The sequence below is a fragment of the Penicillium coprophilum genome (assembly GCF_028826855.1).
Source record: "Penicillium coprophilum strain IBT 35676 chromosome Unknown utg000007l_segment0_segment0, whole genome shotgun sequence".
In the NCBI taxonomy this organism is placed as follows: domain Eukaryota; kingdom Fungi; phylum Ascomycota; class Eurotiomycetes; order Eurotiales; family Aspergillaceae; genus Penicillium; species Penicillium coprophilum.
The window spans coordinates 336,659-361,463 of record NW_026622726.1 but is presented as its reverse complement, the minus strand read 5'-3'; the positions used below and the strand labels follow the sequence as shown (position 1 = coordinate 361,463).

The 24,805-nt window shown below is 47.8% G+C and overlaps 11 protein-coding genes across 11 annotated transcripts; 6 read left to right on the top strand and 5 right to left on the bottom strand.

Annotated features, from left to right (window-relative positions):
• Positions 1–184: 184 nt before the first annotated feature.
• N7500_010725 (uncharacterized protein) lies at positions 185–660 on the top strand (the record flags this gene model as incomplete). The annotated part of the gene is made up of 4 exons (XM_056681863.1): positions 185–257; positions 314–367; positions 438–535; positions 595–660. 4 exons carry the CDS (start codon positions 185–187, stop codon positions 658–660), a joined length of 291 nt encoding a protein of 96 aa, XP_056527272.1.
• A 357-nt stretch (positions 661–1,017) lies between these two features.
• N7500_010724 (uncharacterized protein) lies at positions 1,018–6,055 on the bottom strand (the record flags this gene model as incomplete). The annotated part of the gene is made up of 20 exons (XM_056681862.1): positions 1,018–1,304; positions 1,368–1,516; positions 1,569–1,719; positions 1,772–1,817; positions 1,869–2,225; positions 2,292–2,423; positions 2,475–2,557; positions 2,610–2,942; positions 2,997–3,150; positions 3,199–3,505; positions 3,560–3,667; positions 3,723–3,868; positions 3,920–4,269; positions 4,316–4,447; positions 4,510–4,576; positions 4,637–4,771; positions 4,820–5,161; positions 5,212–5,748; positions 5,810–5,849; positions 5,910–6,055. The coding sequence occupies 20 exons, from the start codon at positions 6,053–6,055 to the stop codon at positions 1,018–1,020; spliced, it is 4,002 nt and encodes a 1,333-aa protein (XP_056527271.1).
• Positions 6,056–7,168: 1,113 nt separating this feature from the next.
• On the top strand, positions 7,169–8,631 carry nap1 (histone chaperone NAP1; the record flags this gene model as incomplete). The annotated part of the gene is made up of 5 exons (XM_056681861.1): positions 7,169–7,215; positions 7,292–7,371; positions 7,428–8,132; positions 8,191–8,528; positions 8,581–8,631. 5 exons carry the CDS (start codon positions 7,169–7,171, stop codon positions 8,629–8,631), a joined length of 1,221 nt encoding a protein of 406 aa, XP_056527270.1.
• Positions 8,632–9,372: 741 nt separating this feature from the next.
• On the top strand, positions 9,373–12,873 carry N7500_010722 (Dilute; the record flags this gene model as incomplete). The annotated part of the gene is made up of 4 exons (XM_056681860.1): positions 9,373–9,507; positions 9,599–9,731; positions 9,785–9,974; positions 10,032–12,873. 4 exons carry the CDS (start codon positions 9,373–9,375, stop codon positions 12,871–12,873), a joined length of 3,300 nt encoding a protein of 1,099 aa, XP_056527269.1.
• A 107-nt stretch (positions 12,874–12,980) lies between these two features.
• Positions 12,981–14,390, top strand: N7500_010721 (Dilute; the record flags this gene model as incomplete). Its single annotated transcript, XM_056681859.1, has 3 exons — positions 12,981–13,883; positions 13,936–14,009; positions 14,072–14,390. 3 exons carry the CDS (start codon positions 12,981–12,983, stop codon positions 14,388–14,390), a joined length of 1,296 nt encoding a protein of 431 aa, XP_056527268.1.
• Positions 14,391–14,611: 221 nt separating this feature from the next.
• N7500_010720 (Aminoglycoside phosphotransferase) lies at positions 14,612–14,926 on the bottom strand (the record flags this gene model as incomplete). The annotated part of the gene is made up of 1 exon (XM_056681858.1): positions 14,612–14,926. The coding sequence occupies one exon, from the start codon at positions 14,924–14,926 to the stop codon at positions 14,612–14,614; it is 315 nt and encodes a 104-aa protein (XP_056527267.1).
• A 159-nt stretch (positions 14,927–15,085) lies between these two features.
• Positions 15,086–15,280, bottom strand: N7500_010719 (uncharacterized protein; the record flags this gene model as incomplete). Its single annotated transcript, XM_056681857.1, has 1 exon — positions 15,086–15,280. The coding sequence occupies one exon, from the start codon at positions 15,278–15,280 to the stop codon at positions 15,086–15,088; it is 195 nt and encodes a 64-aa protein (XP_056527266.1).
• A 364-nt stretch (positions 15,281–15,644) lies between these two features.
• On the top strand, positions 15,645–16,575 carry N7500_010718 (non-canonical purine NTP pyrophosphatase; the record flags this gene model as incomplete). The annotated part of the gene is made up of 6 exons (XM_056681856.1): positions 15,645–15,893; positions 15,946–16,019; positions 16,075–16,219; positions 16,282–16,318; positions 16,373–16,434; positions 16,507–16,575. Coding segments are annotated over 6 exons (636 nt in total), but the record flags the coding sequence as incomplete, so codon positions are not given.
• Positions 16,576–16,664: 89 nt separating this feature from the next.
• On the bottom strand, positions 16,665–19,250 carry N7500_010717 (nucleoside triphosphates FAP7; the record flags this gene model as incomplete). Its single annotated transcript, XM_056681855.1, has 9 exons — positions 16,665–16,866; positions 16,927–17,075; positions 17,176–17,363; positions 17,632–17,642; positions 17,691–17,895; positions 17,949–18,103; positions 18,155–18,186; positions 18,238–18,705; positions 18,756–19,250. 9 exons carry the CDS (start codon positions 19,248–19,250, stop codon positions 16,665–16,667), a joined length of 1,905 nt encoding a protein of 634 aa, XP_056527264.1.
• A 744-nt stretch (positions 19,251–19,994) lies between these two features.
• N7500_010716 (Zn(II)2Cys6 transcription factor domain-containing protein) lies at positions 19,995–21,802 on the top strand (the record flags this gene model as incomplete). The annotated part of the gene is made up of 6 exons (XM_056681854.1): positions 19,995–20,080; positions 20,130–20,283; positions 20,334–20,795; positions 20,850–21,005; positions 21,056–21,461; positions 21,585–21,802. The coding sequence occupies 6 exons, from the start codon at positions 19,995–19,997 to the stop codon at positions 21,800–21,802; spliced, it is 1,482 nt and encodes a 493-aa protein (XP_056527263.1).
• Positions 21,803–22,028: 226 nt separating this feature from the next.
• Positions 22,029–24,719, bottom strand: N7500_010715 (uncharacterized protein; the record flags this gene model as incomplete). Its single annotated transcript, XM_056681853.1, has 3 exons — positions 22,029–22,932; positions 22,996–24,087; positions 24,148–24,719. The coding sequence occupies 3 exons, from the start codon at positions 24,717–24,719 to the stop codon at positions 22,029–22,031; spliced, it is 2,568 nt and encodes an 855-aa protein (XP_056527262.1).
• Between the last annotated feature and the right edge of the window lie 86 nt (positions 24,720–24,805).

Genomic DNA, 24,805 nt, shown 5'->3' with positions numbered 1-24,805 from the left:
CGTCGAATGTGTCAAAAGAAGAGTCCATATCATAGCAAAAAGCACGTGTGACGATTTCGCATTGTTCAAGGCTTGGTGTACGGAGCTCGGCCATGCAATAGGCTCAATATAAACCTGAATCGGAGCCAGCCCTATCAAAACACAATTGAAACGAAAGTCAGACGACTCTCCAACAGTGAATCAAATGATTGTTCTGCTGATTGTCCTGCCGAACAATCCAAACACTGCACTGCGGTGGAAGTCGAGTGCCGTCACGGGTCACGTGCCACTAACCTCTCCGTCCCCGTTGAACCGCAGAACCCTCCGTCTTCAGATCCGATTCGAGATTGGTGTCCTGTGAACCAACAACAGTCAATTTCAGCATACAGTACGTCTTACCTGTACCTTTCTCTACAACTGTGATTCCGCGGAAACTAATTGCTTTCCAATCCGTACAGTCATGGCGGGCAACTCCTCCCACCCTATCCACATCCACCCGGTCCGACCGCTCTACCGCTTCACTGCGACTGCATTGGGCGCTAGCATGTGGTTCTTCGTAAGGATCCCCGCCTTTTCGATATAGCGAGGCTGTGCTGACAATTTTCTTCTGGGTAGCTCATGTACCGGGCCAAGAAGGATGGTCCCGCTCTGTTGGGCTGGAAGCACCCTTGGGACCACTGATCTGGTTACAATCGTCGATTTCGTTTTTTCTTGCGCAACCGCTTTCTCCCTTGGGGCAGCGGTGATGGTTGGGCCGCATTGCGTGCTACGTACTTGGAGTGGGAATAGAGGAGCAGGGAACCGGTGTTGCCGAGTGCATGCCAAAAGCCACAAGTGTTAGGTTCACGATAGCCATTTACCAGCCGAATTGTATCATACCCTTTCTTTTTCAATTTTCTGAAACGGTAACTCTGTGGCTCAAGTGGCCGAGGCAATACCTCATTAGACGATTGACTAGCTCATAATATCCAACGATTATGACTATCTACAGGTCTATATGTTTTTGATAACGTACAATGTGAGTGCTTTGAAAGCGTTTCACAGGCGCAGCGCCTCCAGTAGCACTTTATACATCTTGCGCTTCTTGCGGTAGGTTGGCTGCAAGCGGGCACGGGCATGTCCAAGCATTCGTGCCACGCGTGGAAATATGTTCTTCTCTGCTGTCCAGGACAGAACAAAGATCCCGAATGCCAGCGCGAGTAACCAGCTTTTGAAAGGATCAGACATGAAAGTCAGTTGCATCACCTCTGAAACCCAGTTCGATGGTCTGAAGAGCATATAGCCCGAGATTAGGAGGTTGACGATGATCGTACATAAGTACGGCACTGAACAGTCACAGTCAGTATCTATATGAGCAAGAAAAGGAAGTGGGTGGTGCAATTCCTTACCATTCTGAGTCATTGGCTTCCGGAAGGGCGGACCCGCACTCAGAACTATGCTGATGAAGATATACTGGAAACAGGAGAACAAGAACAAAGCCGAATTCTCTGAGTTAGTAATGTTGCTCTTTTCCCGGTCCAGTTGTGGCGGCAAAAACCTGCATCATTTGTTAGGATAATTTTACTCGGTATGTCGTGACGGTTACTGACCATGGCTGTAACTGAACGGTCTGGAAAACCGCAAACTGTGACAGCACAACTAGCAAGATATGCCCAAGCAAAGGTGTCAATACCTTACGAGAGACAAGATCAGCAGTTGGCCGCTTCCGAGACAGCGTGGGAGCAGGATCAGCCCAGCCCACTAGAAGAAAGTTAGCTCATAGACTCGACTTTAAAGTAAACAGATCACTCACTGAAGACTGCAATGGGCATAATGAGCACGAGATCGATAAAGAGGAACTTGAAACCATTAGCGATCCATCGAAACCTTTGGTAATGTAGCCCACTTACCTGGAAATCACCGAGATTCGACCCCGACGTGTACAGGAAGCTGACCGAAGAGAACTGAATCGCGGAATAGAGACTCATGAACTTGAAACAAGAGAAGCTTGTCACCAAAGCAGCTCGGCCCTCTTTAATCACTGTCGGAACACAGGAAATTTCAAATAGACGGCTAGTAAAGGGTGCGGCAACGGACGCCTCGGCATCTGACAATGAGATGCCAACATCTGCAGCCTTCAGAGCGCCACAATCATTGGCACCATCGCCACAAAATCCACAGCAGTAATCAATCGATTGAAGTTTCTCAACCAGTTCGTGCTTCTCATCTGGGGACATACGGGCAAATACTTTGCCGCATACAAGTACCTATACGGCACACATCAGTTCGAGCCATAATAAAGAATCGAAACAATCAGTATAACGGCCGCTTACCTTATTAAGTACATCTTCATTCCCGAAGTCGACCAACCACCTAAACGCATCACCTGTGACAGCGACAGAGTATTCACGCTCGGCGATAGTGTTGTCTGGAATTGACAGGTCGGTCTCCGCGGAGTTTATGGGCTGTGGTTTATTAGTGAGTAGTAATTGGATGAAGGCACAAAGGTACTTTACCAAGAGTGTTCTTGGATCCAACCTGAGGTCAGAATTGTCCACACATTCCCATTTGAGAGATATTTTGGATGAAAGACCAGGCGCTGTGTATCGTTAATACTGCACTGGATATAGTCCGGAGGTGGTATAACAAACCTTCAACGAAGTGCGGGATAAAACATGGCTCATCGCGTCCAAGCATGTTGCATTCACGAGCAACACTGATGGCAGTCAAGATGTTATCACCGGTGCACATTACATTGCGAATTCCCGCTTCGTTCAACTCGGAAATTACACCAGCAGTACTGGGTTTCAACTTGTTCTCGAATATGATGAAGCCCAGGAATTCCAGGTTAGATTCAACATCCGTCCGCGTCAGTTTTTGGACTTTCATCCAGCTCAGCTTTCGTTCGTATTTGGAAGCACAGGCAATCACCCGGTATCCTTTGTGGGTGTAGTAATTCAGGAGATCTTCATAATCCGAAGGAACTGCAAAAGGATGTTATCAGCACGCAGACCTAAGCAGAGAGGGAGAAGACTGACGTGATCCAGGAATACATATGTCCTTGATGCTTTCTGGGGCACCCTTGACAAAGAAACTTGCTCCATTGTCGCCAAACGTCCTGACGACGACACTTGCGCGGCGAAGATTGGAGACAAATTCGAAACTACGCAGTACTCCTAGCTCGATAGCGTTCTAGATATGGTTAGATATCAAGCGATGGCCAGGATAAGATCAACTCACGTTTGAATCGTGTTCATCGTCGGCCTGTCGCTGAGGGGACTTAGCGACTGACGGTGCGATTGTCTCATATTTGGGACTTGTCTGGTCGGAAACAAGATTTCCACCCTCCTCAAACATCCAGTTGGTAAATTGGAACATCTTCACATCAAGAGGATCTCCCAACAACTCATCGTCCACTACCCTGAGGGAATGACACGTAGCCATGGCATACATAAGCTTTCTTTGCTTTTCAATATCGTATGCAGAGTTAGCATTTGGGGAAGGACGAAGAAACCCGCCAGATGTCTCAGAGAGCAACTCTGAAAATCTATAAATTCTTCTTCAGCGCCAAGCTAAGAATCATACTTAGAAAAGGACAAACCTTTTACCGCGGGTGACTATACGCGCTCCTAGCACATCCAGCCCATCTTCTGTGAGAGTTCCAGTTTTATCAAAACAAACAATGTCCAGCTTTCCTCCCACGTTGACCCTAGCATCATGTATTAGCCTTTGATTTGAGACATCTTCCAGTTTCAGTCACTCACTTCTGTGGGCTGATACAGAATATGCTCTGTTTTTTCAGTCGCGAAAGCGCAAAATTGGTTCCAATGGTAAGTGTCGCTGGGAGAGCTGGTGGTACAACAATCGTAATCAGATCGAGGGCTCGAATTATGATCAAATGCCAAGCCATCTGTATTTTGTTAGATCAGCGGTCAAAATCGTCTTCCTAGAATTGACTTACCCCCAGTCGGACAAAATTAACGAATGAAGCAATGAATCCGAGAAGAGCGACAATTCCCATCACGGCGATGTAGCGGAACGAATCCCGATAGAATTTGAATCCAGAGGGCTTTGGGAAAAGCATCGATCGAACTAAAGCTCCCTTGGTTGTCAAAAAGCCAGTTCTCATCACAACTGCCAATGCCACTGCTTCATCATCGTCAACATTCTGGGGCCGTCTGGCCCGAATTACTTTGGTTCCACTGAAAAGGAAGTGTTTAGCAACATGGGGGTGGATAGAAGGGGTACTGAGATCGAGATATTTGAGGGCGTCATCGGTGAGGGGTGTTTTAGACACCGGGACAGATTCACCTATTCGAGTTAGATGTATCGATAAACATATAGGTTTTGTACGAACCAGTGAGCATGCTCTCATTCACGATGCAATCTCCTGACAACAAGATGCAGTCACACGGTACCTGGTTAAGTGATGGATCGGAGAATTCATACACATCGCCAGGGACCAGCTCTTGGGAGGACACGGATCGCCCTATGAATACGATCAGTTTACCTCAGCCAGTAATGATGTGATGGTACATGAGAGGAACTCACAGAATCCATTTCTTAGAACGCGAACATCACACTCAAAGAGAGATATCTCCCTGAGCCGACTCATTGTCTGTAGCAGCATTAGTTTCGTGATTTCGTGATATTAGTCCAATTGCAAGGCTGAACGCACTGATTTCGTCTCCAGCACGGTCGTTGCTATGCTGAAAAACGATATGAGAAAGATACAGATGGCGTAGTAGTAATACTCATCCAAGGACCACAGAACGAGACTTGCAATTTGGAATATATAGAAAGGATGAAAGGCCTGTACACAGTCAGATATATCGACGTAAGGATTAGAAGGAGAACTAACCTCGTCGACGAGAAGCTGAGGAATTGTCTTCTGGTCAATTTCGATGGCGTTGTTTCCAAATATCTGTTCCCTGCTGTCCCGTTCATCGGCATCCAATCCGATTCGCATGACCTTGGCATTATTCCACGAGGGATCTTTCCAGCCATTGATCAAAGCAAACTTATCCTCAATTGGATGATAGAAGAACTTCAGATATCGATAGTCGATGAAGTGTAGAGAGGCAATATTCGGGTCATTATCTTCGTCATAAGTGTGATTTGGTGAGTCAGCGAAAACCGTGGAGAGTGGACGGCCATAAGGTTGGCTGCCAACTTGGTGGATGGTGAATTGGTTCCATTGGTCCTATCATGGGTCAGACGGTTATTGTATGGGTAGAAAGGTCAGAATCTCACCTCGATCGCCACCCATTCACATTTCCCTAGCGGGGTTGCCTTCCCGATCAACTTCACCCGCCATCGGGGCAGCCATCGGAAGAGAAGCCAAGCAAATCCGCCGGTCAAGATGCAAAGGGCAATATAAGCAGCAAACCCTCCCGAGCTCGTGGAAAAGCCAGCAAAGACAGCCGTCAAATCCTCTGACGCAATATAGACTTTCTGGTTCAAACGACTACCGGATCTTCGGTCTCGGCCATACGAGCTGGCCGACAGGTAGCGAGAAAGAAGTGGGTGTTCGACCGAGTCCCGAGAGGTTGACATGCGCTTAGACACAAAGGATCCCCTGGCTGACTCAATATCTGCATCCCCGATCCCATGTAGAGATTCTTCATCAATCTCGCTTTGCTCGTCCACTGCATCTTCGTTTGACCATTCTGCGAAGTCTTCCTCATCCTGGAAGTATGTAAAGCTTACTGTAGAGCCTGCTCGATCGCGGCGGTGCGCGAACGAAACGACGCTAGAAGGAATGCTTTCCGAGATTGGGCCATCGAAGACCTAGTGCGAGTCAGTCCCTGCGACCAAAGCCTGCACGTGAGAAATAGAAAACTTGGCATACCTCATTACGGGCCATCTCCACATCCGACACGACGCTCATGCTAGAGAATGGTCAGCCAAAATTTGAAGGGCCGAGATAGCAAGGCAGGGGATATAGCAACCTGCTTCGCATGGAATCGCGTCGCAGTCCAGCTCGAGGCATGGAGAGGTCCACGGGACCAATGCCCGAGGGAGACTGCGCGCGGCTTCCCATGTTTAAGAGCGAGGTCAGCTCGGCTAGTTCGCCAAAAGCTTCTCTAGTGGTCATGTTATGGTACTTTGGTCAAATTGCGTTTTACCGACACAGGATCGAAGGATGGCATTTACCACGGAGCGCGGGTTCCCACAAAAGCTGAGTGTGAGATCTGAACCTTGGAAGCTTATCGGTGTCCCACAGCGGAGAGCAACCTATCTCCATGTGACTACCCGATATGGCGTTGGATTAGATAATCACTGACCCAACTTGGAAAGTTCCCGCAATATCAAGTTGTATATCATAATGGCTTCTTTATGCCATGTACTCTGTATATATTGACAGGGTTCCATAACAATCTAGAAGACTCGAAGTGTCTTGGCATCTCATTTTTGGACTTCCACCGACGTCTTATTGGCTAAACAATCATCTCAGGGATTTCGATCTGACCTCGGGAGATACGGAAAGATCGACATGGCGCGACTCAAGGGCCCTGAAGGCTCAATTCCAGACGACTTGATTCAAGTGACTGATTAGAGTTGCAACTTACATCCCTGTAATGAAAGTACTTTGTACATCGCCCTATCTGTATCTTGAAGTCATCGAATTTTATGCCGCGAGGCAAAACAGCCCGTACGGAGTATACAATACCTGTTTCTATAAATATATCTTGCCGTCTATCCATAGAGGCGAATCTCATGCTACAATTTCTACTATTTATTACCCCCTAAAGCAATTAAAAGAAACGGTACATATACCAAAAGAACAAAGGGCCCAGAATCATAGTGATATAGGAATCTTTCTCAGTTTGATCTAGCAGAAATTGGAATTGGAGAGAGGGGTAATGGTCCAGGATGCGCCACCGGGAGCGATCAGATCGAAATCGATGACCGAAACATCAATATATACGGACATTTGAAGAGAAGAACAGAAAACAAATGTGAGAAAAAAAAATAGATTCGATAGATCAAAAAGGTATTTTAAAAAGGTATTCTAATGTATTGTTGGGGAGAATTTGCAGTCTTTGCAGGCTCAACCAGAACCGTTTCCGCCAAGCCCCTCGGCCACAGGGCGCTAAGGATCCCACCATCTTCCAGACTCTCTCCCCCAAAACTAAACGGCATATCAAATTCTTCTTCCTTCTCTCAACCTCATCCCCCTCCCTCCCATTCTACCTATTCATTCACCATGTCTGAGCCCATCAGAAATAAGAAGGCGGACTTCCCGGTTGCACCGTAAGGATCCCCCAGTTCTATTTTTCTCTTGATCAAAAGCAAAAAAAAAAAAAAATATATACTGACTTGCAGAAAGCACCCCGCAAAACACACCGGCCAACAATGCTCCCATCTCTTCTCACGCTCAGCAGCCTGGTGTATCCAGCATCGAGGAGGGTAAGTTTTTTTTTTAAATCTTCACCGACATCTCTTTGACCGTTGGTTTTTTCTAGAATCCCTTGACAAAGCCGCTGCTGCCTCGCTCTTCGCCCGCAACCCTGCTCTTGTCTCTATGATTCAAGGCAAGCTGGGTCAACTTGTCGGTCGCTCATCAGGCTACATCGAATCCCTGCCCCCCTCCGTCCGCCGCCGTGTCGCAGGCCTGAAGGGTATCCAGAAGGAGCACTCCAAGTTGGAGGCTCAGTTCCAGGAGGAGGTTCTGGAACTCGAGAAGAAGTACTTTGGCAAGTTCACGCCCCTGTACCAGCGTCGTTCTACTATCGTCAACGGCGGTGTTGAGCCGACTGAGGCCGAAATTGAGGCCGGGAAGGAGGATGAGGAGAGTGACGATGAGGAGACCAAGGAGACCAAGAAGGAGGAGGCCGAGGCCATGAACGGAATTCCCGAGTTCTGGCTCTCTGCCATGAAGAACCAGATCTCACTTGCTGAGATGATTACCGAGCGCGATGAGGAAGCTCTCAAGCACCTCACCGACATTCGCATGGAGTACCTTGACCGACCCGGATTCCGCCTCATCTTCGAATTCTCCGAGAACGAGTTCTTCACCAACAAAACTCTCACCAAGTCATACTTCTACAAGGATGAGAGTGGATACGGTGGCGATTTCATTTACGACCACGCCGATGGATCCCAGATTGACTGGAAGGAGGACAAAGACCTGACCCTCCGCCTGGAGAGCAAGAAGCAGCGCAACAAGAGTAAGTGAAGTCGAACATCGGTATGCTATGCTGAAACCGATAATTGACCCTCTTTTAGACACCAAGCAGACCCGCGTTGTTAAGATCAGTGTGCCCACCGAGTCCTTCTTCAACTTTTTCTCGCCCCCACAGCCACCCGCCGAGGATGACGATTCAGTCGCCAGCGACATTGAAGAGCGTCTGGAGCTCGATTACCAGCTCGGTGAGGATATTAAGGAGAAGCTCATTCCCCGTGCCATTGACTGGTTCACCGGTGAAGCTCTCCAGTTCGAGGAGCTCGGCGAGGATATGGATGATGATGAGTTCGAGGATGACGATGACGAGGATGACGAGGATGAGGACGAGGAGGATCTCGGTTCGGACCGTGAGGTGGATGAGGAGGATACAGACGAAGAGGTATGACACACACCTACTCACTGATTTAGATCAACTTGCTAATTCATTCTAGGATGGTACTTCCAAGCCCAAGAAGGAGGCCGCCGAGTGCAAGCAAAACTAAACGAAAAAAAAGTTGCCGGTGGTGAATGCCCAACATGAGACTATTCGTACTCTCTGATACTTTGCTTTGCTTTCTGCCTTTTTGTGCCCCCCTGCGTGACCTCTCTATCTTCTAATACTCAATCAATACTTGACATAATCGGTGTGTAATTCTTGCGTCCAACGCTGTAAGGACTTGCACCCCATAACTGAGACACTCTGTCTTAATGAAATGTACATAAGTACATATAGGTCTTTTGGGTATGCTTATTCGAGCAATCAGGAAGCCATACCAGAGACAAGACCTACATGTATTAAAAAGTTTCGGATAAACAAGGCTTTTTTTTTTATATATATTTTATCCTTTCACTAATGAAATAAGTAATAAGTTAAGAATAAATAATCTTAGTGAATAGTACATCGTAAATAGTAAATAGGCACAATGTACTCCGTACATCGTACCTTACTGCGTACAATGGGCGGTGACAGGCTGTGGGGGTGTGGCGCCCCCCAGTATATTCCCTAAGCTCCTTCAGGGGCTCTCGCTAAATGGCCAGTTAGTCTCAAGGGTTTTCTTTCCACTCCATCTATTTCTTATCTTCAATCTTTTATTCTATTCTTTCGGAGTATGAGATGAGGGGTTGAGAAGTCCCCCTTGTCTTTGGACCCCGAGCCTTTTCGATACACCTCGCACCCATTCCCGGAGCTTCTGCAAATATCCCGCCTTTATTGCATCCAAAACGATTAACGACCTACATTTCCCATGGCGCACATCTACGAGGTCGGCACACGGGCCTGGCAGCCCGACCCGACAGAAGGATGGCTAGCATCCGAGGTGAAGGAGAAGCTGGAGGATGGAGAGAAAGTGCAGCTTATCTTTGAGTTGGAAAATGGAGAGGTAGGTGTTTTGGGTCGCTGGACTCTGGACGCGCAATCTCGTGTCTTTAGTTATTGAGGTTGGCCGACTGACACTGTTTTGATCGGGCCAGACAAGAACCGTGGAGACCACGCAGTCCGAGTTGCAGGTCGATAACAACCCCAAGCTACCTCCGCTTATGAACCCTGCTATGCTTGAAGCAAGCGAAGATTTGACGAATTTGTCTCATTTGAATGAGCCAGCTGGTTTGTTTTGCTCCAGGTGATGCGTGTCGCCCTCAGCTAACGGCCCTTTGAAGTCCTCCAGGCCATTAAACTCCGCTACGCTCAGAAGGAAATATATACCTACAGTGGTATCGTCTTGATCGCAACCAATCCATTTGCCCGAGTCGACTCGCTGTACGTACCGCAGATGGTACAGGTTTATGCTGGAAAACAACGTGCCTCACAGGCGCCTCACCTGTTCGCCATTGCGGAGGAAGCTTTCGCGTAAGAATCGTCCGACCCTTGCCTCTTTAGATTCGATTTCGCTCACACCTGACACAGTGACATGCTTCGCGATGGAAAGAATCAGACAATTGTGGTCTCTGGTGAATCTGGAGCCGGTAAGACCGTGAGCGCCAAATATATCATGCGTTATTTTGCGACCCGCGAGTCTTCCGATCAGCCTGGAAAATATACCACCAGCCGCGCAGATGCAATCAGTGAAACCGAGGAACAGATTCTAGCTACTAACCCGGTCATGGAAGCATTTGGTAACGCCAAGACCACTCGCAACGACAACTCCTCCCGTTTCGGCAAATATATCGAGATCATGTTCGATGACCGAACGAATATCATCGGAGCTAAGATCAGAACGTATCTCCTTGAGCGGTCGAGACTCGTCTTCCAGCCTCTTAAAGAGCGCAACTATCACATTTTCTACCAGCTGGTAGCCGGTGCTTCCGACGCGGAGAAACAGGAGCTGGGTCTCTTGGCTGCCGAAGACTTTGAGTATTTGAACCAGGGCGGCACTCCGGTGATCGACGGTGTTGACGATAAGGCCGAATTTGAAGCGACCAGGAAGTCGCTGGCTGTGATTGGCGTGTCCAAGGAAGACCAGACAGGCATTTTCCGCGTTCTGGCCGCTTTGCTACACCTCGGTAATGTCAAGATCACAGCTACTCGCACGGATTCATCAGTCTCGTCGACCGAGCCTGCACTCCTCCGCGCATGTGAGATGCTTGGAATCGACCCTACCGAGTTTGCAAAATGGATCGTGAAGAAGCAACTTATCACACGTGGCGAGAAAATCACCTCCAATCTGACACAACAACAGGCTCTGGTTGTCCGAGACTCCGTTGCCAAGTTTATCTATTCAAGTCTATTTGATTGGCTCGTGGACAAGATCAACCGCCGCCTTGCCACCGATGAAGTGCTTGAGCAGTTCAAATGCTTTATTGGTGTTCTTGATATCTACGGATTCGAACATTTTGCTAAGAACTCTTTCGAACAATTCTGCATCAATTATGCCAACGAGAAGTTGCAACAAGAATTCAACCAGCATGTGTTTAAGCTCGAGCAGGAAGAATATGTCAGAGAAGAGATTGACTGGACATTCATTGACTTTTCGGATAACCAACCTTGTATCGATCTTATCGAAGCGAAGCTCGGTGTGCTGGCGCTTTTGGATGAAGAGTCCCGACTTCCTATGGGTTCGGATGAGCAGTTCGTCACCAAGCTGCACCACCACTTTGCGGCTGACAAGCAAAAGTTCTACAAGAAACCTCGCTTCGGCAAATCTGCATTCACCGTCTGTCACTACGCGGTCGATGTCACTTATGAGTCTGATGGATTCATCGAAAAGAACCGTGACACTGTGCCAGATGAGCATTTGGAAGTGTTGCGTAATTCCTCCAATCCTTTCATCAAGGAGATTTTGGACACTGCTGCGGCGGTCCGTGAAAAGGATTCAGCTGCTATGTCATCCAAGCCAGTTGCAGCAGCTCCAGGGCGCCGGATTGGCGTTGCAGTTAACCGGAAACCCACGCTTGGAGGAATCTTCAAGTCTTCGCTGATTGAATTGATGCACACCATCAACAGTACAGAAGTTCATTACATCCGTTGCATCAAGCCCAATGAGGCAAAGGAGGCATGGAAATTCGAAGGTCCCATGGTTCTCAGTCAGCTGAGAGCTTGTGGTGTCCTAGAAACCGTCCGTATTAGTACCGCTGGCTACCCAACCCGATGGACTTACGAGGAATTCGCCGTTCGTTACTACATGTTGTGCCATTCCTCGCAATGGACCTCGGAGATTCGGGATATGTGCCATGCAATCCTCCGAAAGGCCCTGGGAGATGAGAAGCAAGATAAGTATCAACTTGGTCTGACTAAGATATTCTTCCGGGCTGGTATGCTTGCATTCCTGGAAAATCTCCGAACGTCTAGGTTGAATGAATGCGCCATTATGATTCAGAAGAATTTGCGAGCCAAGTATTACCGCCGCCGCTACCTTGATGCCCGTGAAGCAATCCTCACCACCCAGGCCTTCATTCGGGGCTTCTTGGCACGGCAACATGCCCACGAGATTCGCCGAACTAAAGCTGCCACTACGATCCAGCGGGTCTGGCGTGGCCAGAAGGAGAGGAAGCGGTACACTCAAATCCGCAAAAACTTCATTCTGTTCGAGTCTATTGCCAAGGGATTCCTGTGTCGACGCAACATCATGGACTCTATCAACGGAAATGCGGCCAAGGTCATTCAACGTGCTTTCCGCTCCTGGCGTCAAATCCGAGCCTGGAGAGAGTATCGTCGCAAGGTTATCACTATCCAAAACCTCTGGAGAGGTAAAGAGGCAAGAAATGCTTATAAGAGACTTCGCGAGGATGCCCGAGATCTCAAGCAGATCTCTTACAAGTTGGAGAACAAGGTGGTTGAGTTGACCCAGTACTTGCAAACCCTCAAGCTTGAAAATAAAACCTTGGTCTCACAGTTGGACAACTATGATGCCCAATTGAAGTCATGGAGAACTCGACACAATGCCTTGGAGGCTCGCACGAAAGAACTCCAGGTTGAAGCAAACCAGGCTGGTATCACTGCAGCCCGGTTAGAGGCAATTGAGGAGGAGATGAGTAAGCTTCAGCAAAGCCACACTGAAGCCCAGGCTACCATCAAGCGCCTTCAGGAAGAGGAGAGAATCTCTCGCGATGCTCTTCAAACCGTCCACGAGGAGTTGGAGCGTCTCAAGGTCTTGGATGCCGAGCATGAGAAGGACAAGAACGGTCTCCGGCAGCGGATTTCCGATCTTGAGGAACAGCTCGAGATTGCCAAGAGATCTGTGCCTTTGAACGGTATGAACGGCGATGGTCTGGCCAACGGTGGCACAATCCCGGCCCCTCCCCCGGCTTGATCAACCTTGTATCTTCGAAAAAGCCTAAACCCAAGAGGCGCAGTGCGGGTGCCGAACGGATCGAGACGGACCGCTTCAGCGGTGCATATAACCCTCGGCCTGTTTCGATGGCGGTTACCCCTGGATCTATGGCTGCCCGCCAGATTGCGGCAATCTCTCCTGGCCTAGAGTCGGTCGAGGTGGAGCTCGAGAATTTGCTTTCTGAAGAGGAGGAATTGAACGAGGAAGTCGCTATGGGTCTTATTCGCAACTTGAAGATTCCGCTCCCAACTTCGACACCGCCACCGACTGAAAAGGAAGTCCTGTTCCCTGCATATCTGATCAACCTTGTTACGTCGGAGATGTGGAACAACGGATTTGTTAAGGAGTCAGAGCGATTCTTGGCGAACGTTATGCAGTCCATCCAGCAAGAAGTTATGCAGCATGATGGGGACGACGCGATCAACCCCGGTGCTTTCTGGTTATCCAACGTGCACGAGATGCTATCCTTTGTCTTCCTGGCCGAGGATTGGTATGAAACACAAAAGACCGAGAACTACGAGTATGACCGCCTGCTGGAGATTGTCAAGCACGACCTTGAGAGCTTGGAATTTAACATCTATCACACTTGGATGAAGGTCTTGAAGAAGAAGTTGTACAAGATGATTGTTCCAGCCATCATCGAGTCTCAATCACTTCCCGGCTTTGTCACCAGCGAAACGAATCGCTTCCTTGGAAAACTTCTGCCCTCCAACAATAACCCAGCTTACAGCATGGACAACCTGCTCAGTCTATTGAACGGTGTTTACAAGGCAATGAAGGCCTTTTACCTTGAGGACGCCATCATACTCCAGACCGTCACGGAACTTTTGCGTCTAGTTGGTGTCACTGCTTTCAACGATCTCCTCATGCGACGTAACTTCCTGTCTTGGAAGCGTGGTTTGCAAATCAACTACAACATTACTCGAATCGAGGAGTGGTGCAAGAGCCATGATATGCCGGAGGGAACATTGAAGCTAGAGCACCTGATGGTAAGGTTTCTTGTTTGATATGGACGGAATAATTATACTAACATGTTATTAGCAAGCGACCAAACTTCTGCAGCTGAAGAAGGCTACTCTGAATGATATTGAAATCATTCAAGATATCTGTTGGATGTAAGTAACCCCTGGGAGTGGCCTTGAGTACATGTGAACTCGATTGACTAACTTTATCGCAGGCTGTCCCCGAATCAAATCCAGAAACTTCTGAATCAGTACCTGGTGGCAGATTACGAACAGCCCATCAACGGTGAGATTATGAAGGCCGTCGCTTCTCGCGTCACAGAGAAGAGTGATGTGCTCCTCCTGGCTCCGGTAGACATGGAGGACAGTGGCCCGTACGAGATCGCCGAGCCGCGTGTGATCACTGCTCTGGAGACCTATACACCCTCCTGGCTCCAAACCCCGCGGTTGAAACGACTTGCTGAGATTGTGTCCGCGCAAGCGATGGCACAACAAGAGAGGCTTGAGTTTGACCACGGAATGATGGAGGATTAGATCTGTACCTGTTGTATATTAGACTTTGGGATTTCCTGTGAGCTACGGATTACGACTTGCCTGGATTATCCACGGCCTTTGCGATACAGTGATGCGCATGATTTTCTTTTGTTCCCAATTGCATATGACGCCTTGGCTTATAGACCAGAAGAGATTGCTCAGTAAATTCCTGTAAATGAGTTTTCCTTTATGCTAACCGACCAATCCAAATACTACAATGTTCAAAGGGTTGACTCGATTCCATCATGAGCAGGTTTCCTGTCCTTGTTCTCTATCAGGTTGTCTTCGGTTCTGGCCTTTTCTTGACCTTTTAATTTCTCGAGAAATGCCAGAGTGTACTCATCTGGATCCCACGACAAAGCCCCAGTCTTCATCTCCAGCACCTTTCGAGCAACTGGTAGCTCCATCTTATCCCTTTCCTTCTCGTCCAATATGCCCAATTGCTCTTTCCATATTCCCTCAATATTCTGAGTAGGTCCAAAACCCCGCGGGCCAATCCCTTGCCAGTAAATCTCATCAAAGGCGAAGCTGTGCATCGCTGCATATCTACCTCAGAAATCGCCACTCTGCCAACTCTCATACATAGGACTGGAAAGTCGCTGGTCTTCTCTGAACCAACCTTTCTAGAATGCTATATCTTCACAATCCTTCATCGCCATGAGAAACGTCTTTAGACGATGTTCAAACACTCTTGTTCAATCCTCAATCCCCTTTACCCAAAATGAAGGCTTCTCGATAAGAGACCACCATGGCGGCACGTAGGAAAATTCAACGGAGGCTGCGTAGGTGAAATCCTTGTTTGGGTCTATAGCTCCACGCTCTTCTATTGAACAGCCTGATGTGTTAAGTGCAGCATACATCTTTGTTGGATACTCGATGTAAACCATCATAATGAATGAGCCAAATCCGTGGGGCAAATTCTGACAGTCGCCAGAAGTCTTGTATAACAGCCTTAGGAAATGATTCAAGATACATATACTGGCCAGACTGGGAGGACATTGAAATCGATAACCTAGGTCAGCAGCTCACCAGGTCGTGGTAATGACTGGTAAGTATTTACTAATCCTACGCAGACTACAAAGTAGTGAGCACCCCAGTGGCTACGATACAGCCTTCCAAGGCCGAGAAAGTACCAAGAATCTCTTTGTAAAATCCGGATCACACAGACGTTTACGTGGCATCTCTCAATTTTCCCAACATAAGTGTTCGTAGAAGTGTTCGTAGAGAACGCTGAGTGGCGCGGTCTGCGGTAGCGCAGTGGGGTATCTCAAAGTCTTATCTTCGACCTTCGAATTTCATACACACATACCAACCCCTATCAACATAGCCAAAATGACTCTCACCAAGCTCAACTTCATCACCGGAAACCAAAACAAGCTCCGCGAGGTGCGGGATATCCTCGGTCAGGTCATTGAAGTCGACAACCAGGAGGTTGATATCCCCGAGATTCAAGGCACAATCGAAGAGATCGCCAAAGAAAAAGCCAAACGTGCTGCCGAAGCGGTAATTTCTCCCTAGACTCTTGATTCCTAGATTGATGCTTACGAGGGAATAGATCAATGGACCTGCCTTGACCGAAGATACTGCTCTTGAGTTCCATGCGCTCAAGGGTCTCCCTGGGCCATACATGTATGTTTGTTATGTTCAACGCTTACTCTGGATAATAGTACTGATGAGAATCAAGCAAATACTTCATGGAGAATGTGGGCCACGAGGGTCTGAACAAGATGCTCGATGGCTTCGAGGACAGGACTGGCGAAGCTGTGTGTACCTTTGCCTTTTGCCGAGGTCCCGGTGAAGAACCCATTATTTTCCAGGGGAGAACTGAGGTGAGAGCTACCGTCATTTTCAATATATGTTATATACATGTAGATCTAACTGTGGTGTACAGGGTACTATTGTGCGGCCCAGAGGCCCACCAAAGTTCGGTAAGTAAACATCCAAGTGAGTTTCACAGAGAATCAAGATCTGATATATGACAGGCTGGGACGCTATCTTCGAATATAACGGCAAGACCTATGCTGAGATGGACAAGGAGGAAAAGGTAAAAACGATCTTGTTTCCCGCAAAAAAAGAAAAGAAAAAAAAAGCCATGTACTAAGAGCACCGCGAACAGAACAAGGTCTCGCACCGGGGCAAGGCGCTGGTGAAGTTGCAGCATTGGCTAGCCGAAGGCCAACAGTAAATCGTCATGGGTATATAACTCGGCCTGCAAAAGACCATAGAAGAATGAGAAACGAAGATCAAATGTTTTATACGTTCCGACAAATTCCCTTAATCCGCATTCTCGGCATGCGATTGTTTCCATGAATCGACCCATTGTGCGATTCGCTGGCAGTTTGAATCCACATCTGAATCCTGCTCGCTGTTCAATTCTACCACGATCTCTTCGTCGAATGCCTCCCGTGCTTCCTCTGATAAAACGCCAAAGATTTCTGCGTCAACGTTCTCGTCCAGCTTTTTCTCGTGGTATCCACTTTGAAATAGATATGTTAGTTTAGAGGCGCATGAGAGGTTTCCGGGGCAATTGTCATACCGTGAGGAAAGTCGGTCATATAGAATATCTGTGGTGGGGCAGCGGAGGACAACGACCAGATCGATCCATGACTTGGGGAAGAGGTCGCAGGCATGCCAGTCGATTAAGTATCCACCATTAGGAATTTCGTCTTCAAGGGCATCGAGGAGCTACGTCGCGCATGGATTAGTATGTGGATTTTGGAGGTTTGAAGCATGGTGAAAGGAGCATTTTAGACGAAGAGAACAGTGACGCGGAAAACCTCCTTACCTTATCCTCATCGACTACCCAGGTCTTCAATTCCTCGTCATATTCATCGAAACACCCACGGTCTTTTGCGACCTGGTTAATGGACAGGTGCTTCAGGCCGATTTCTTGCGCGAGTTGTTCGCAGTGGACGGTCTTTCCCACGCCAGGGGTACCGGTGATGATCAAATTTGGAGAGGTGCGCATATTGTCTTATAAGGAGAAAGATTTTCAAGTTGAATTGTATATTGTAGATTGTAGATTGAAAATGGTTTCCCCAGATGAAATAATTCCATCGGACTAATTTTCGTCCCGGCTATCTTATCGTGGAGGGGTAAGTTACCGCATTGGGATGTATAAAAGACATTTACAGTAACTTTGCTTTGGTTTTGTTCCTTTATTAATCATGATACAAGAGATATGCAATGTGGATTGGATCGGATGCCTTCTACGTGGCTTCATCTTTCGGGCTGCTTATACCTAGCCTAGTGCTAATTAGCATTGGAACAATGAGCATGATCCTCGTGATAATTACTCACTTGAGAAGCTCGAAAATCTTGTACTTTTGCAGATAGGGCGTTCCTCGGCGATATGCTTTGAGAAGGCGAGTGGGGTCCGAGGGCTTCACAAAGGCCCCGATTAGACGTTCCATTGCAGGGGAAGTCTTGAACATGGGATCGAATACGAGGAGATTTGCGCTGCCGTTCTCTCGTATCTCAAATCCGACAATCGTCATAGAATGACCTAGTTCGAGTTAAAGAGACTTATATACGTTTTCTATTCTTAGGAGGCTGTACCTTGATGTTGGAAGTATATCGGAGGGAGATCAGTCTGGACGATCTTTGTCTGGTCTTCTAATGAGCACGCTGATCGGAAATAGTCGGCGACATCGATGTAAAGAGCATCGCAGGCCCGTACACCATCTCTCTCTGACAGACTTCTGGCTTCGCATCTGGATATCAAAGTTAGCAGGGATCGAATCAAAGTATAATAGGCAACTCACGGAATTCCTAGGCTCATGAAAAGCGCTTGTGCCTGTATACTCGTTAGTATATAGAAGATGATTGATATCGATCAAATGTTTACCTCGGGCGTCCCAATGAACTTGCGCGTATCTTTGATCCCACCTGTCTCGACTCTTCCAGAACTATTGAACCCCATATCCCAGGCCGATTCAATCATATCCTGCAGCTCAAGAATCGTCGGCCCCTTATTTGGAAAGTGCTCATGGCCAAAGCCACGAGACTTTTTCAGCCAAGAAACCATCATTTGAATGTTGCGGTAGCCACAAAACCCACCTTCCCGACGCATTTTGCAGATATGGCGGACTTTGGGGCTACAGAGGAATGCCCGCTGGACGGATTTGTCTTGTTCGCACAGTCGAGCAAGGACGGGTATCAGATGGTCGGTCTCATTTTCTACCGTCTCACGTCGTGTGAATTTACCGTCTGATGTGATTTGGGTTTGCTTTGATATGCTGCCGCCTTTTTCTAGCATTTTCTTTAGCCATGACGGCATTTTTTTCTCGTGGGCATGGGGACCCAGTTCGGAGCGCTGAATATCTGTTAGTCATTATCATTGAAGATGAAGATCGGGACAAATACTCCTAATCTCTTTATGCCATCTGCATTGGTTGTCCTTGGCGGACTGTGAGGCCGTGGTGGCTTGGCGGTGTTTACCCGCGACGAATCTCGTTGCATCCCTCGTTTTCCTCCTTTGTGAGGATCGAGCATGTCGAGGGAGTCTTCCTCAAATGACCGATCATCCCCATGGTCATATACATTTGCGGTTGAGGGTGCTGTTGTGGCCCCGATATCATCCAGTGCCATGTCCTCCGCAACATGAAGATCCAGGTGACTCGAGAGCTCAGAGCTTGCTATTGTCTCACCACATCCATGTGGACAGTCGACATATTTGTCTACGCCGTCCTCGTCCACTGACGGTGAAGCCGAGTTTTGACTGATGAATTCTCGCTGGTTGCCCTGTAAGAAACTGGTTTCCTCAGATTCTGGGTGACAGAATTCGATATGTTGGGATACAAAATCAGCATCGGAGTCTGTGAAGGGACAAAAAGGGCACGAGATGATGTTGTCAGTCATTCTGGAGATTTTTTTTTTTTGCTTTCATCCACTGTTGAGGGGATCTTGTTGGGTTGCTTGACGGACTGTAAAAGCAAACGGTATATATGCACGCAATCCGGGATGCAGAAAAGAAAAGTTGAAGTTGAGCAAACAGTATAGACGAAGAATAAATTTGATGCCTAAATGAGCCGAAGGGTGCCCGTTTCCCGAGACCCACTATGGAGTTTAGCTATTTTGTCCGAGTGTCCGTATAAGGAAGTACTTTAGATACTTGTCCATCGTTCCTTCCATATTCGCCTGAACTGCCACCGTTCCTTCCCTGCGTGTTAGGTAAACATCAAACTGGGAACCGTGGCAGGTCCTATGTCACATGATCCTGTCCTTATGTAACTATCCCGGTCGACCTCTACCTCCGTACCTACTTCAGCCTCTAGCGCGGTCCATATATATATCCACATACCCTTTCACCAGTCTCGGACCGTTACACTAGGAAAGGGCTGGGTGTGAATGTTGACAAACCGCCTGACCCTGAAAATCTCAATTATCTCACTCGGAATCTTGCCTGTTAGATTTGGCTATGTTGTAGAGTAAATCCCACAGTTCAGGCCACTCACAAGCCGCCATTTAACCCCCTGAATGCTGATCTCTTATGGATGACCCACCATCTCCCACCAAATCCCCGACATCCCCACAAGATAGCCACCTCATCCATGAATGCTAGAGGTTTGACCTGAGTGCTGATCTGTCGTCCTCAGAGCTGCGATGACAAATCTCGAGCAGAAATCGCAGGTGGTTACTCGTCGGAGGAAGTGGGCCCCCAAGCTTAAGTCTGGGTGTATGACCTGCAAGTAAGATCTCCTTTTCAGATACGGGAAGCGCGCGCTCTGACTCGTTCAGAATTCGGAGAGTGAAATGTGATGAAGAAAAACCTCAGTGTCGGCGATGTGTCTCGACAGGTCGGAAATGTGACGGATATGCTCACCTACCTTTTGCGGAAGAGGGACTTAGATCATCTCGCAACAATTATTCGTCTCGGCAACGACTCGTTCAGGTAAGTAGTACATACGAACAACCATTGAATGATATAATCACACTGCATAGCGCGATGTCATCGATCCTGGAAGTTCATTTCCTTTATCTGGGAGTCATACTTCGGACGAAGTAACAATCCGACATATGCATCATTCGGAAAAAACTGACGGATTTCCACTACATTCATGCCAAAATTTCCCCCTGACATACTCACTGGCCGAATCATGGAATACTCACTTCATACCATTCGTCATAGATAACTTCAGACTCTCATTTCAAATGGCGAAAAGCATCTACAGTACTTTTCACGATGTCCTTTCCAAAGCGGAAGAGAAGTCTGCTCTATATCAGGCCTGCAATGCTGTTGCACGTGCGTATATGGCCAACATTTCCCGGACTTCCAAAGCAAGATCGGATCGAGCCAAAGCATACGGATTTGCGCTTATGGCCATCCGTTCGGCTATCCAGGATCCATATCAATGCAAGAGCGACAATACATTATTGGCCATATGGCTGTTAGGACTATATGAGGTAAAAGCTGATGTAGCCACTAGGAGTATGGAATCTGCTGACTCTTGGCTCCAGCTCCTCTTAGGCTCACAGAACGGCACTGACCTAGTCGCAACTCCTGGATGGCACATCCACAACCAGGTTTTGTCAGAGTTGATTCGACTGCGTGGCCCGGAGCAATTTACGACCCGAAAAGGGCGGAATCTTTTCATCATAATCTTTAGCAACGTTGTGAGTTAGCCGTTCATGATTAGTGTCAATGGCTAACAGCAGCGTGCCAGCAAACCCAAGCACTCATGTCTGGCAAAGGATGTAAAGAGGCATCGACATGGTTTCTTCTGTTCCATAAATATTGCGAACCATCAGAATATGCAATGCTCCGGGCATGTATTTTCTCACACCATTGTGCTCGCATCTGCAGCCGTGTTCGCGCACTGGTTGATACAGCTGATCTCAACGAGGTGCTCTCCAATTCTCCGTCCATCCTCCAAGATATGGAAGAAGTAGAGCAAGCAACCCAACCTTTATCCCACGAGAAGGCGGTGGTAGGCTATGTGGTGGATCCCCCAATGACGCCGTACGCTGGGCCGAAGCACGTATACCCGTGTTATGTCGGTGTCAACGTCCTCCAGGGCAACTTCCGCATGCGTCTATCATACGCAGTCTTGGAATTCTTGGGCTATGCGTGTAAGGCACCGGACTGTACACCTCATCAGCGAATGCTTTTTAAGCGCTATCAGCGTCGCTGTGTCGAGGAGATCCAGGCTCTTGTTGTTAAAGTCTCACGTATACTGAATATGCTGCCTGAAGGGGGCTCTGATGAGCTTCTTGATCAGAGCAAAGGCGTAGCGGATGAACTGGGTGCAGACACAGTACAAGCTCTGATCGAAAAACCGCGCGAGCCATCCACCCCAGCTGTGAGGGCTTATCTTGACTTTCAACGGCCAATGAATGGAAAATCCACTTTACTTTTCAAACATGAGGACTGTGGGATATCCATTCTCCGATTCGGGTTCGGAGAGACATGAACGTACTAGAGACAGGCAATACCTAACCCCGATCCAAGAAATGTGTCTTTTCTTTGCTCTGAAGATATATCTATGAAGCATGCTCCAATAGCTTCAAAAGCAGCGAAACCCTAGTATATAGACGTACATACAAACTATGTATCATTATATTGCTTTATACGTTATCCCAAGGCCTAATTTCTAAAATAATTAAGTCATATCGTCATAAATATCAAACCTACCCTAGCTAGAGATAGAGACGTGATGTGCTTGGCTCACTAACATCCTCCGATGTAAATGAGCAATGCAAGAGACTAACCGGTCTGGGATCATCTATATCTAGCTCTGTGGCCAAAGACGGCCTTTGCTCATCACTTTCAGCCCTCGACCGAGCTTCAAACCCAACATCCGTCGTTACTGTGTTTGGAAAAATGCCATGTGACAAGACCCTATCTGGGACTTCGCCCCATTGCACCGGTTTTACTGCATGATCAACCGCAGTAGTCATGGGATGACACGCAGCGCTAATTGCTGCACTACACTGTCCAGCCAGCGGCATGTGCGATCTGAATCGACGCAAGCCCAGACCCAAAGCGACAATGGGGAGCAAACCACCAACAATTATTCCGAAGATGATGGCAACGGGCGAATAGCCGCAAGTAACAAGGACAAAGACGTCTGAGAGATGTGTTTGGGGTACTCCGTGCCGGTCAAATGGAATCACCTGAACGAAGAAAAAACTCTGGGATACGAGCCAGTGAAGAACAGCCGAGACTATCAGCAACGGGATACTGTATCGGTACGGAAGACTGAGGTAGTATGTTGAACGCTGGGCGCCGCGGGGCCAGGATACGCGGAGAGGCTTTTGCTCTTTGGCGTAGTTGTCGTATTCAACCGCGCCGAGCATGCAGGTCAATAGGCCGTTATAAAAGAAGTAAGCCAGTGAGACCAGTATTTGAGGTATGTTGGCCATGAAAATCATGGAAAATATCCCATCTGCGGTAGCAGGAATGCTCAAGCCGCTTAGTGTAGTCGCTGGGCTTGCCTCTCCCAGGCCAGACTTCCATATGTTCTTCGACTTGGAAACTTTGTTGTAGTTGAGAATTCCAAGGCGCAGAACAATGACGGATGGGATCAGAATGCACACGAATCTAAAAGCAGTCAGTCACTGGTTCGTGGAAGTTGTTATTAATACAAGAAGGGTGATAGCATACAAAAGAATCGTATATACCCAGCGTGATATACTCGCAGCTTGGCACCATCGCTTTCGTGAAGGCAAGCGAAGCGGAATCTCTTGCTTGGGGTCTAAAGGATCCAAATATTTGCGTTCACGGCCCTTGTATTTCCGCCATCCGTGTGCTTTCTTGTTAACTAGAGGCCCGGACAGCAGACAGGCTCCCACAGTAGTTGGATCCGGCTTGGTAAGAAAAGATGCAATCGCATCCCCGGTAGTGAGGAAAATGTCTTTTCTGTCCTCACGCGCCGCTAACAGCGCGCAGATGAGCTTGATTATGTTGCAGCCAATTACGACTAGACAGATTGGTGGGCTGAAGAATAGCTGACAAGTTTCCTTGGCTGGCAAAGTCATGCAGTGATCGATTGAATATGACTGTGAAGTCTGTTCACCGAAAACCCTCGGGTATGTGCAATGAGGCTCACCTTTACGTACCGTCACACTACCCGGGAATGAACTGTTAACCCAGCCAGAAGAATTATCTAGCTTGGCTTGCAACTCCTCCAGGGAAGGGTATTTATCTAGAATATCATCAAGATGGTTGTAGTCCTCGGTATCGGGAACGCCGTAGTGCCCGACATCCAACCATTCTCCGCTCTCATAAATTCCGCCTGGGATAGGCACCGACAGATGGATGGTAGGACGTGACCATGTTAATGAGTGTAAGGACCAGTTATGGGCTTTTTCTTCAGCCATGATTTTGGTGCAAGGGTATTGTTGGTCACACAACCAGCTGTATTGACTGTCGCCACTCGCCAAACTTCGGCTATTTCCAGTCCCTATCCAGGCAACGGAATCATTTTGAGGCAGTGAATCCTTGGTCACCAGAACAACCAATCCGTACCCGGATGCATAGTCTTGAGCAAATATATCAACACATTCTTCTTTGGAGAGGGTGTTGAAAGTCCCATCACGTATCGCAGCATTGAATGACTGTATATCAATCCCGACGTTCTGGGTGAAGCATTGCTCGAATTCTGTAGAATTACCGTATTCCTGAATAAGCTTATCCTGTGCTGCAACGACCGAATACTCTGTTGGTCCAATGGAGAAGTAGACAGCCGAATTATAACTAGTAGAACTTCGAGTCAGCTAGAATACATTGAAACATGGTCAGAATGAAACCACAAACATCAAATGGATAGGCAACGAGGTGATCAGTAGAATCGATCCCAGAATGCGTCGCTTGCCTGTTTGATAGCGAAGAAGGTCCATGATATTTGGGACACCGATTCGAATCCATGTCTTTTGACTGTGTGCTTTATCCACCTGTTCTCGTGAAGGGGCAGCAAGACATTGCATGCAGTAGTTGCTCGCCCCTAACAGGGCAGTACTGAGGATGTTGATCAAGAGGTGCAAGCCTGTGGTCCAATTCTTAGAAGTCGAGCACTTTCCCGTATAGAGGGAAGCGAAGGAGAACGTCTCCTCGCTATCCCCTGAATACGCCAGACCAGCAGCGATGACAGTGAGAATAATATTCAAAGCAAGCACTCCACCAACAATCCTTGAACAGAGCACAACACCCTTTATCCATCTGCGAGCAGGCTCGAGACCTGTCTTTATCTGTTTTACCTCCCCCTTGGGCACGTTGGAATAATTTGGAAACCATGACCATGACCTCAAAACTGAGAAGGACTGTTCCTTCTTTATCGTTTCCTCAATATCATGTTCTTGGGCTTTGAGAGGAATTTCGGCACCAAACATTGTGGCACTGCCACCTTCTCACGTCGACAAAGAGTGTCAAAATGGGTTGAAAGTATAAGCCAGGGAAATTAAACGGGAGATTTTGA